Source organism: Astyanax mexicanus, chromosome 5 (assembly GCF_023375975.1).
Source record: "Astyanax mexicanus isolate ESR-SI-001 chromosome 5, AstMex3_surface, whole genome shotgun sequence".
NCBI classification, from domain to species: domain Eukaryota; kingdom Metazoa; phylum Chordata; class Actinopteri; order Characiformes; family Acestrorhamphidae; genus Astyanax; species Astyanax mexicanus.
The window spans coordinates 31,872,555-31,885,664 of record NC_064412.1 but is presented as its reverse complement, the minus strand read 5'-3'; the positions used below and the strand labels follow the sequence as shown (position 1 = coordinate 31,885,664).

At 37.1% G+C, this 13,110-nt stretch overlaps 1 protein-coding gene across 1 annotated transcript; it reads right to left on the bottom strand.

The window, feature by feature from the left end:
- Positions 1-424: 424 nt before the first annotated feature.
- On the bottom strand, positions 425-11,259 carry si:zfos-323e3.4 (volume-regulated anion channel subunit LRRC8E). Its single transcript, XM_007231307.4, has 3 exons — positions 10,893-11,259; positions 7,541-7,689; positions 425-3,117 (listed from the first exon to the last, which is right to left on the bottom strand). The coding sequence occupies exons 2-3, from the start codon at positions 7,679-7,681 to the stop codon at positions 829-831; spliced, it is 2,430 nt and encodes an 809-aa protein (XP_007231369.3). The 5' UTR covers positions 7,682-7,689; positions 10,893-11,259; the 3' UTR covers positions 425-828.
- Between the last annotated feature and the right edge of the window lie 1,851 nt (positions 11,260-13,110).

Here is a 13,110-nt window from a genome sequence, read left to right as displayed (position 1 = left end):
CAAGCTATCCCCATAGATAGCATCTCATAATCGCGACTGAAAGCATGTAGCTTTTATATCAGCAAAGTTTTGTATCTGCTCTGCTGGAGGCACAGATGCTGATAATGAACTAATGAAAAGCTGATATCAGCTGTGGTATCTTTTTGGTTATGCTTACTGGCTAACTGTAAGACACATTAATATGCAACCCAAACAACCCAGCAATTTTTAAGTTTCATCTGTATGTTGATGTCTTGCATCATCTATAAACGCTAACAAGACCCCTACTGCTTATACAAATATGACCAAAACTCCTCAGTCCAGCCAAAGACCCAGCTAAATGAATTTGACCGCTAAATAGTAAAACATATAAAATGGGAGTAAAAATGTCTAGAACATCTACAAAGCACAGGCTATTCCAGTGTATTAAGAGGGAAATCAGTCATACACTGATAATACATCCTTTATTGCAATTAAGGTACAAAAGTTTTCAGACCTAAGGCACTTCATGCAATAAATAAAAATGAATATCATTCAATAATGATGATTGCTCATCTCGAAGCTCAGTGTTCTAGAGAGGACTGGCATTGTGATTTGATTGCAGTGCAATTCGGGACTTTTCAGATTTTGGTTCTTTCCTAAGCAGAGATCTTTAAAAACATGTTAAATGAGTTAAACACATTCATTCTAACTACTCTACCATCTTACAATGCATTCCAAAACCAGCCCAGTGTTTAAGTCAATGTAATCAAGTCAATTATGTCTTTGCTTCAGAACCTCTGTAGTAAGGTAAGCTACATTCAACAGACTGGTGAGTTTTAAACACAAAGGTCACATACTGTATATGAATCATCTTTCACTCATACTCCGTTTGACCTCAGAAGGCAATGAGTCAAGCAGGCTGCCCTCCACGATCAACCCAGTCAATTTCAGCAAACCACAGTCTCCTATTTCCACAGGCAACGACTCCAACCGGTTCCCTTTCAGCTCCAGATTGATCAAATGAGCCAAGTTCCCAACTCTTGGGGATAAAAAGGCAATACTATTATTGCCCAGCGCCAGCGTCCTCAGCCTTTTACAGGAGAACAGCTCATCTGGTAGAGCTTCCAGGGAGTTGTATGCTGCAGAAAAGTGCCAGAGGCTCTGCAGGATCCCAATTTCAGGGGGCAGAGATGTTAGCTGGTTGTGAGAGATGTCAAGATGCCGGAGTTTGGTGCAGTAGCAAAGCCGCGGAGGCAGATTCCGGATTTTGTTCCAGCTCAGGTCCAGTGTTTCCAGGGAGCGCAGTTTGCTAATTTGCTCAGGGATGAAAGTGATGGAGTTGTGCCAAAGTTTAAGCGTGCTCAGTCGCCGGCAGTGCTGCAGACTCAGGATCTCCTCCACTGTGTTCAGCCTGTTCTCCTTCAAGTCCAGTTCTTGAAGGTTGCTCAGGCTAAAGACAGCACTGGGCAGGCGCTCCAGTTGGCAGGAGGTCAGTTCCAGACTGGTTAGGTTCACTAACTTCTTTAGGCTGCTGAAGGCTTGCAGTCGGCTGCCCTCATTATGCACGCACAGGCTCAGCAGCTGGCCTGCCAAGTCTGCCACTGCAGATGGGATTTTGGTCAGTTTGCTGCGCAAGGTCAACACTCTGAGGTTCTTCAGCTCACGTAATGTGAATAGATATGTGTTGCGGGACAGCTCACTGGACAGTGGACCACTTATATGGAGTTCCTCCAGGTTCTGCAAGGTGCACATCCATACTGGTACCTGCTCCAAGTTTTCAAAGTTGATACGGAGGACTTTCAATGTTTCTCGTAAGTGAGTGAGAGCTGCCAGCTGAAGTTTGACGGGACAGTGGATGAGGCAAAGTTCCTGCAAGGCTGTAAGTTGGGTAATAGTTCCAGGGATCAGGACATTGTTTATCAGTTCCAGTTTCAGAGATTCTACTTCCGGAAGTTCAAACACAGTATCCGGTAGCCCTGGAAGCATGAACAAGTGCAGTTCTAAGCGGTCACTTGTGTTCTTATAGAGACGTCCACGAAGTTTCTTGACAGGCCACTCATGATTGAGGGTCACCTGGCCCAACCTGCTCTCGCTTACCTCAGAAAGAAAGACAGCAAAGCGTTTAGCATATAGGGGGTCATATTGGTCACTGAGGTGAAGAAGAAATGCGAAGTCATTTTTGACGTCTGGGATATCATTGATCCCGGTCTCCAGACGCACTTGTTCGAAAGAGTACTCCTTTAGTGGCCGATGGAACAGCCAGTAGAGGGAATAGATACAAAGAAGTCCATACACCCCAACAAATGAGATGTAACAGTAGGCCAGTTTGGAGAAGAGGTGGGCTTTATTGTTATTGCAGCAGAACAAGCTAAAACCAGTCAGATCAGGCGGGACTATGCAAGTGACCACAATCTCAATGTTTGGCACCAAGATGACATTGTAAATGGTGATAGCTGCAAATTTGAAGACCTTGAGTGATGTCTGGAGAACATACATGAGGTAAAGGACATCTGCCTCCTCTACATGTGTCCGAAACTTCTTCACCTTCTCAAACAAAGCTTTGGCCTGCTCACCTTCCTTCTTGTCCAGGACGGACGTAGCCTGCTCGGACTCATCCTTTTCTGTGTCAGACACCACAGATGTGGACCGGATAAAAGCTCTTGATTCGTCTTCCCCATCAGGGCTTTCCACAGCTGATGGTCTCGCATTGGTGTTCTTTCTCCACACGACTATCCGCTCGTCCTCTCTCTCCTCAGACACCTCACTTATCGCTCGTGTAGTCCAGGGTGAGTCAAAACACTTCCCCAGGACTGTCACAAACAGCTCAATCTTGGATGATGTACCAGGAAACTTGAACCAAAAGTTGCTAGCCACCATAAAGATCATGGTATGTATAACAACCAGGTAGGGAAAGTACTTGGCGTACCAGTGCACAGCCCGTTCATAGCAGATGCTGTTGATGAAAATGTACTGGTGGATGTCCAGGTCATTCTTGCGGCCGAAGACCTCCACAACGTTGGGGGCAATCTGCTTGGTGATGGCGTGCTCCCACATGCTGTCATTCTCTCTGAGCTGTAGAAGATGATTGCAATCCATGTTTTCGTCTGATGTTTCACTAATGCGGTCAGGGAGGCAGGCGATCTTTTCCTGAGTCAGCTACAAAAAGAGGAACATTCATGTGAGCTTTCAAATCTGACATGACAAATCCACAATGTTAACAAACACCAAAGTTTAAAGGTTTGCAGTTACTTAAAGTTTAAATGGATTTAAAGGTAAACATTTGAAGATGTGAAATAAAGACATCCTACTGACTTTATTTCACATCTTCACATTTTTTTCTAAGTTCTAAACTTTTGAATTTTAGTTTAGATACTAGAGGTGTAAGAAAATATATCAATATAACGAAGCATTGCAATAATTTGTGTTGCAATACTCTAATTTTAAGCCTCACTCACTAGACAGCAGTGTGTACCACTAATATGACTTGTTAAAAAGTAAACTTCTCTTTTACTCAGATTTTATAAATATGATAGTGTGTTTTTTTATACTATGACAGTTTCCTAAAACTTGACTTAAACAATCACAATATATATCTATACATTGAATTGTATAGATGTAATTGTATTAGATACAGTGCAGTGTAGAAAGTATTTGCCCCCTAACAATTTATTTTGTTTTGCTTTTTCTTTTATCATACTTACATTTTTTCAGATACTCAAACAAACTTTAGTATCAGACAAAGATAAAGCCCTTTTTAAATGATGATTTCATTTATTAAGCGGAAAATACATTTTGCCAGAAACATGGACTCACTTAAATAGAATCAGTCGGACAGGATAAAAAGCAGGATAAAAGATTTAAAAATATAACACATTCTGAAGAAATTCAAAAACAGATAAGAAACAATTGTCATTTATCAGTCTGGAAAATGTTACAAAGTAATTTCGAAGGCTTTAGGACTTCAGCAAGCCACAAAGAGAGCTATTATTCACAAATGAAGAAAACTTTAAACACTGGTGAACCACACCAGGAGTGGCCAAGCTACCAAAATTACTCCAAAGGGACATGAACAACTCATCCAGGAGGTCCCAAAAGAACCAAAAACAACACCTAAAGAACTGCAAAGAACACAAAGGCCTGTCTCATATTTGCCAACAAACATCCAACAACCAAGTTATTAGGTTAAGTTTTTTTTTTCTTAACAGATTAAATTAGTTGTTTTTTTTATATTTACTCAGGTTATCTTTTATGACATTAAAAAGTGTTTGTGAATCTGAAAAATGCAAAAAAAAAAACTGTAGGGGGCAAATACTTTTTCACAGCACTGAACATAATCTGTATTTGATTAATAGATTATCATCAATCAAGCAGTGTTTATGAATAAGAAGAGTTATTTAAGAGATGTTACCAGTGAGCAATGAAAATACCATCCGCAGACTAATGGAAATGTGTCCAACACTTACCAGCTATCCCTTTGAGTACCAATGATTGGAAATAATGAGTTTGTCCTGCTCACTTAGTCATTTGGTGGTAAAGCTCTGGAGTGTCTGAGCAGAGGCAAGCATGGAAAGGCTGACATAAGATGGTTTGAATGAAATACTAAGCCCTGGAGAGTCACTAATCCAATTCTATTTGAATCTGGGTCAGGACAGTGCAAAAACAGGCAAGACTGTTATGCCTTTCTCATACTTGAAGGTCAGCCTCACTGATAAGTATAACCTGAATAACATGTTTAAGTAGAGAGAGTAGAACTATCTTGGGAGGATGCTGCTCAGCAGAAGATACTGTGTTTTGTTTATTTCACTCTGTGCTTTAATTTGAACAGTGCTGCCCATTCTTCATTGTGAGACCACCCTCTGTTAATCAGTTGCTAATAACAGGTTAGCCTGGTCACACAACTGGTTTAAAAACCAGGGTGAGAAATGTCTTCCAGAGGCAGCAGAGAAGTCAAATAGTCTCCAATTAGCATGACTTAAATTACACTATACCTGGTGACTACTACAATATATGGACAAAAGTATTGGGAAACCGGTTTAATCATTTTTCTTTTGACCAGATTACCAGCTAACAAGAACGTTAGAAGAATTTCTATGAATCCTCAACTCCCCAAACCATACAAATGTGTTTGATGGAGCACCATCATTTCAGAGAATACAGTATCACTGATTCACAGCTCAATACTTGTGGCTTTAAAGTAGAGGTGTGCCATATCTTATTGTACACAATAAAATTGCCAACATTTTTGAATATCATGAATGATGTTATAGCCTGAAATATCGTGCCATATTACTCATCCCTAATTACCACATCAGGGTACTACTTTTTCTCTTTTTAGCAAAAAGAAAAAATTACACTTTCTATTTCTCATTATATATCTACTAGAGACAGATTATATCTATCCAGTATCATTTATTTTACTTCAGTCCAGGATATATGGAGATATTTGGAGTGCATATAATGACATTCTGGATCAATGACTTCTGTTACAAATCTGATAAAATTCTTATTTTTTAATATCTCAATTAGGGGTGTGCCATATCATATTGTAGAGAATAGTTCAATGTAATTTTTTTTTTTTTGGTGTATTTGGTGAAATATTTTTTATTCATTGTTTGTTCATATGGCCACGAGTATAGTTTTAATACCAGGAAAATATCATGAAATATTGTGATATTATTTTATGGCCATTTTGCCCACCTTTACTTTAAACCCCTCTAGTCCACTCCTTTCATTAAGTATGGTGCCCACAGCTTCATGCTTCATTAGTATTATTTTATCTGCAATACTTCTCTACAGAGATCTTTGTCAGCAATATGTGCAACTTGCAAACAACTGACAGAATGCATTCATTAGGAGGGGTGTTCCCAAACATTTAGAATTATAGTGCAGCTTCCAGTCACTGTTATCAACATTAGCATGCATGCTTGTCTGACTGCCCTCTGTAAATCAGTTGCTTATAACAGGTTTACCTGGTCACACAACTGTTTTAAAAATCAGTATAAGATGTTTCTTTCAGTGGCAGCAGGGAAGCCAAATAGTCACTGATTAGCAATTGCTAATTGGTGGCTAATAGCTTTCACTGTTTGTTAGCAGCATTAGCATGTTTGGTTGAATTGGCAACTTCACCAAAGTTATTTCACATGTATTTTATGCTGCATGTCATTTACCTGGGATGCTGTATATAGGGCTGCAACAAACAATCCATTACATTGACTAGTTGGGTCTACAGTGAGTCATGAGTAGTTAAACCAAGATTTGTTTCATTCTTAGTAAATGTACATCTTACTTACATTTAGCAAACAGGTTAGCCCTAACATTTTTCCCTTCCACCTTAAATTCCACCTTAAATGTGTTAGCCTTACCAGCAATTTCAAAACAAGACTCAGTTTTAGTCAAGCTAACGTTAGCGACAAGTTCTATTTTTCCTCCCACTTAGTGTTACTAGAGCCTGCTAGTGTAAAAACAAGCCTTATTTTTAGTAAATTTAGGTTAGCTATCTCACTCGTGTTTAGCAAGTGGTCCCTTCCACCTTAAATTCTACCTTAAATATGTTAGCCTGACCAGCAGATCCAAAACAAGACTCAGTTTTAGTCAAGCTAACGTTAGCAACAGGTTCTATTTTTCCACTCAGTGTTACTAGAGCCTGCTAGAGTGCTTAAACCAGTCTTATTTTTAGTAAATTGAGGTTAGCTACCTCACTCATGTTTAGCAAGTCTGTTCCACCTTAAATGCAGCTGCAGTTAACTAAATTCAGAGTAAAACAAAATAAATCCAATCATTGTTAAATAATAAATTGAAAGACTTTTTCAAGGTCTTTTCTTAGTCTGATGGTGTGTGGATGTGTTTGAGAATCACAGCTAAGTGTATATTTACATTACATACATTACAATAAATATTCCTTTTTATCTGATTAATAATTAATTGGTCGAAAAAATAATCAACAGATTAATTAATTATAAAATTAATAGTTATAATCATTAGTTGCAGGCGTAGTTGTATATCAAAGTTGGGAATGCGTTCCAGTGACACATTTAGATATCAGATATCACTGTTAGCACTGTCTCAGATTAGCATTGTTAGCGATACTAGTTGGTAACAAAGCATTATACGGTACTTTGCACATCTAAACACCAATAAAAATTGCCTACAGGTTGAAGCTGGACTGAACTTTGTGCACTGTTGCTTTAACAAGACAAAAATAGATTTAAGTGCTAATAAACTAATATAAACTGCTTTTACTGATCTGAAAAAAACCAACAACCTGTAGGAACATTTTAATTACATTCCCCACTTGGAACTAGAGAATTCTGAGTTCAAATGGAATGCCACATTAACTATTAAAAAAAAGGCCCTCAGAATTAGAATAGGTGATAAGAAAGTAAACACTACAGAGCAGGAAAGAAACTGTTAGCATATGATAAAAAAAGAAAAGAAAAAAAGGAACCTAATCTCTTAATTCATCTCTTTTGAGATGATTAAACAAAGCTCTTGTCACATGGTTTGTTCTCAGCTCTCAGCTATTAGTACTGAAAACATTGACAGAGTGGGGGAGGTTGGCTGATAGTGAAAGGCGGTGTACCTGAACAGTGCACCCGAACACTCCCATCATTAGCATGGCTATGCACAGGTACTCAGACAAGACGTCCCACCAAGGCTTCAGAACCCGGAACTTGGGGTTGTGCTCCGAGGCGATGTTCCGGAACTCATTAACTGGAATCATCCTGGCATCTGCAAATATTACAATAAATATTAGACCAGCCGGTTACTTTAGGTTAGCATCTTCTTTAGCATTTTAAGCTTAAGAATATTTTTAAGCTTTTATATTTAGAGGTGAAGCCCACTGGTGGACTCTAGAGAGGCAGAGGGGGCAACTGCCCCTTTTGTTGTCTCAGTGGTTAAAAAAGCTGACTACTGCATACCAAGAACATCTTACAAGAGCTGCCTGATGTTTCGAAGATGAGATGTATATTTATCACAATCTGTCTGTTCTTAAAATTTATTTGATTCTTATGCTAGCCCATTTTCTTGCTTTAATTGCGAGTTGACCAAATTTCCCTGAACTAGTATTGTCTCATGACTTTTGACATTCCCCCGGAAGCTAAAGAACTCTTCAGTGATCTGTGATACTGTATATTATCATTATTCAATGAAAAACATTGCATTATGCATTTTAGTTTACTACATAATTTCAACATGCAAACCGTTTCTAACACTGTATCAACATTTCTTGATGAATGGACCAATAGACAATTCTGGCCAGATGCCTCTGGTCATGATCATTACAACTCACTGCACTGTCCAGTGTGGGTGGTAATACCCTCTATGATGTATTTCTAGTACACACGTACATGACACTGTGGATCAAGGAATGTTAAATGTCTATGAAACATTAGAAATAGAAAATCCCATCCATCAAGCACCCACTATCAGGCCTTACTTGAGGCCTCACTTGCATTGATAATTTACATCACCTTGCCATGAGCAAGTTGGCCAGTGTCCAGCTTCACTTACATGATTACCTCCCAACTTGTACAGGTGCTGCATTTCCAGATAGTGCCATGAGTAAACACTTAATGATTTATTACATACAGCTGTCCCACGACTTTTGGCATATCAGTGCATATTCCACACCTTAATATGTGCTATTTAACCAGATAATTCTTGTTTTCTAAAATTAAAGGTGCTTTATTTTACTAAAAGCAACTTCTCAGCAGTTATAAAGGTTAAGGTTTACTGGAAATGACCCCAGTATCTGGTCTTTGAAGATGATGCTCTTGTTCATACACTCCTCAGACAGATGCAGGCCAAAGTTTTAAGTCATTCTTAAATAGGATGTGCCACTGCTTTCATGCTTCATTCCTTGAATGTGTCTAAAATAGAATAATGCAGACAACACTGCTGAAGCAGGAAGCAGGACTTGCAAAACAGCACAGATAAGAGAGACTTCACGTTTAGGGTTTAGGTAAATCACGTGGTTAAGCTGGATTTTTGTTACTGAAAGGGAATGTTCTGGACAGTGAGGAGGATAAGATCAACTTCACAGTCCAAATAATGAGGCAAAGAACTGGATGTCTTCTTTCAGGCGTGCTGGTTGTCATCATAATCTGATCTGAACCTGTATGGCTACATGTGGGATCATTTCAGTTGATATATTTTAAACAGTGTTGCTTTTTTCAAGGAAAAGGTCTCCAGACTTTTCAAGATGTGTTACACCACATTTGTGTTCCGTGTTTCGGTAATGAAAGCATATTAAGTGATACACTGGGTTAATATTGCACTGTAAAACACTGTAATTCTAAAACTGCCCATAATCAGCTCTTTGGTTTTCATGTTGGTTTGTCTTCTAACTATAAAGGTCACAAATGTACAGTCTGCAAAAGCAAACCAAAAATCTGAATCTAAGTGTAGACATTCACCATTATTTACTGTTTGAATAATCCATGTGCATCAGGACACAGCTGGGCAACAAAACACACCTGACAGACACATGTTCCAATACTTTTGCGAGAGAAATGGGTGGGTATAAACAGAAGGTGCTACCTTCTGAACTGTGTATCAGATCCAGATAATGAAAGTTAAATAAAAGTATCTGCCACACTGTTCCAATAGTTTTGGAGGTGACTGTAGGTTAAACAAATATTGAAGTAATTTTTCACACATCAATACACAAAGGATTAATATGGGTGCAATTATCTGTATAAAAAGAGAGTATTCCAATTTACAAAAAATAAAATCAGTAATACTAATATTACAAGATGATTGATCATAAATGCTGTTGCAAGATTAAGTGTCTTAAGTTCTTTTTTCTTTCATTCTAAGTTAAAAAAAAAATTAAGAATTCAATTTTATATTAACAACATTTAAAAACTTTCTCATCGTTGTAAATTATAGATGAAAATGCTACTTTACAAGTGGATAAATAAAAGACAGTGTTTAAAGACAATCTTAGAAAAAAATATGACTTGTACATTGTACATTCTTTTTAATTTTTAAACTTCTTTAAATTTAAAAGCTTTTGAGAATCCAGTACCTTGTCTGGTTTGGTACCAAACCTGCTAAAAAGCGTAGGAATTCGGACGATGTGCTGCAAGCTGAGACTTCAGAACCAGAACTGAGGACTCTTGTCATAAGAACGTTTATTACAGAAAAAGAATACAATTCTTACTATGTATTTTCCTATTTTCCTAAATATACTTAATCACAAACTGGGTGCACCATTACTTTATCAGATATCAATAATACTCATTATACTGAAAAGCAATGTCAATGTACATTTATATACCAGTAATTGTATATATATTGTATATTGTCCAGCGTTTTCCTGTATAACAACTAAGACATAGTAACATAGTGGATAACATCACCACCAGGGTTAAATTAAGAGTCTATAGGCAAGACTACTAACTCTACATTCTTCCTGTGCAACAGGATTAAAATGTAAGTTGTTCTGGAGAAAAACACAAGACAAATGTAGTATAATCTACACTATTTTCTCTACTGTATAACATTATACAGTATTTATTTATTCAAAATCAGAAATACTTGTATATTATCCTGTAGTAAATGAGTTGAATGGATTCAATTTAAATGTGAGTTAAGAGCTGGAAAAGAGCTGTAAATTAAGATGTTTAGTAAAACAATAGTGATTATATATTTAACTACTATACTGTCTCACATATCTGTAATACCTGCCTATTAGCATGTAGTTTTCTTCTCTGCTAATCTAACTTCCTATTTACAGTCCTTTTGTGAGAAACTAAAACAGTATTAAACTAAACACATCTTCATCTCTAACTGTGTGAATCTGCTGTGCTGAGTTATTTTACACCCCTTCTCCAAACTTTTCTCTGATATTCTCTCAGGTTCTGAGTTTCAGGGTGAACACAGTCTGGTGAATTTATAACTGAATTAGATCTCTCAGTAAAGCTCACCTCCTCTCTCTCTGATCTTCAGAAGTGAAGAAGGTGTTCGGGCAGCGCGCGCGGCTCCATGTGTTCACCGGTAGCTCTCCCCGCACGAGCCGCGGACTGAGCCGGATCACTGGTTTCGGTTTATTACCTGCCCGCAAACTCCGGCGCTGATTTACTGAGGGTCGATTCACGAACGAATCATTTGTTGTGAACGATTCTTTTAACGGACTCCGACGAATCGGTTCTTAAGCATCTGAATCGAAAGTCGTTTTTCTTCATTTGCAAACAAACAGTAACTTACAATATTGAAAGCTCGCTTTTCGTTTGCTAAAGCTTATTAAAATAAGCTTTATTTTATTTAAATAATCTTATTTAAAAAATAGCTTAGCCTACAAGCATGCATTGTTAATATATAGTAATGATGGAAATTAATAATAAACTATTATTACTGCTATTGTTGTTATTATTATTATTATTATTATTATTATTATTATTATTATAATTATATTGTAGCAGTTTAAACTATTGCGCAGTATAGTCATTAAAGACATGTTATGCCCGTTTTATAAAGATTTTAAACGCAAACACATGTAATATATAAAAAATAAAATAAATAAAAAAATACGTTGGACTATTATGGAGGACGAAAAATGACATAAGTATAAATAAAGAAATACAAATATAAATGAATAAATAAATACTTCTAGAAAATAAATAAATACACGCACGAATAATTGTATAAATAAATTAATAAATATATATTTTTTATGCGTGTATTTATTTATTTAAACTTGTAGTTTTTTGTCATTTTTCGTCCTCCATAGAGAGGAGTTCCGGGTGGTAGCTCAATTAAATATATAGTAACAAATGTTTATGATATTCTGTAGTATACTGTAAATTGATTATTTTTCATTTGTACAAGATCAATATTTAAAAATTAAATTAGGCTGAAATAAATAACTCTGTAAGTTTTGGGATTGTTGAATGACCATCACATCACGGCTCGTCTTTCTTGCAACTTTTAATCAGACATTTAATTCAACTAGAAGAATCGGTTCACTGAATTGAATCAAACTTCTCATTGCCAATCAGAAGTGAGTTTTCCAGCTAAGCGCCGCTACGCTGTGGAATTTGGTGTCACTCTGTGACTTATTACACGATGAAGTAATAGATTCTCACATTAACACAATCACAAGGCGGAGAGAAAAGCACACTGACTCACTAACAGCTCACTCCGATTCACTCTTGAGGAAGTTCCCGGTTCTGGACTCGGCTCAAACCAAGGACTGTTCAAACCGCAGAGCGTCAGTGTGATACAGTGAACGGAGCCTCTGCGCCCCCGTGTGGCTAAACAGAGGAGAAGTAGCCTGCATTTATGCATTTACTGGAGCTTCATATTCAACCAGTTCTGAACGACAAATCTTCAATAAATAGATCTCTATCAGAATAATTTCATAGGCTTAATCGACAGCGGGGCGATACTGTAAAAAACATCTCAAAATTCTCGATTAGGATATAGATATAAAACAAAAACATTTTTTGTAAACAAACAGCACCATTTAAAGTAATGTTTAAGCTTTTTCTTCCTTAACATTAAATTTCAAAATGCTTATTTTTGTTTTATAATGTCTATTTTATAATAAGAAATAGATTGACCAGAGTTTAAGTTGGATGGTTGTAGTTGGTCCAACATGCATGACCATCCTGACCCTAAACTGGTAAACCAGTGTAACCATCCTGATCAAGCTTGTCCAACTGTATGGCCAAGAAATCGCCTAAAGCCATTAAGATAAAGGCATACACAGTACAAGTCAAAAGTTTGAACACACCTTTTTTTTTTCATTATTTTTAAATGAATGTATTGTAGATCAATAGAAAGAAAAATACAAAAAAAATGTGTTAAACAAACCAAAACATGTTTTATATTTTAGATTATGAGCACCTCTTGCTCAGACAGCTTTGCACTTTCATGGCATTTTCTCAGTGGGCCTCATGAAGTAGAGTCACCTGGAATGGCTTTTAGTTAACAGCTGTGCTGAACTTGTCAAGCGTTAAACACTTGAATTTCTGGTCCTTTTAATGTGTTTGAGAGCATCAGTTGTAAAGTTGTAAAGATGTAGAGTTGGTATACAGTAAACAGCTCTATTTGAGTAATGTTTGAAGAACTTTGAAAGTATCCTCAGGTGCAGTCTCAAAGACCATCAAAAACATTATGATGAAACTGGCTCTCATCAGGGCC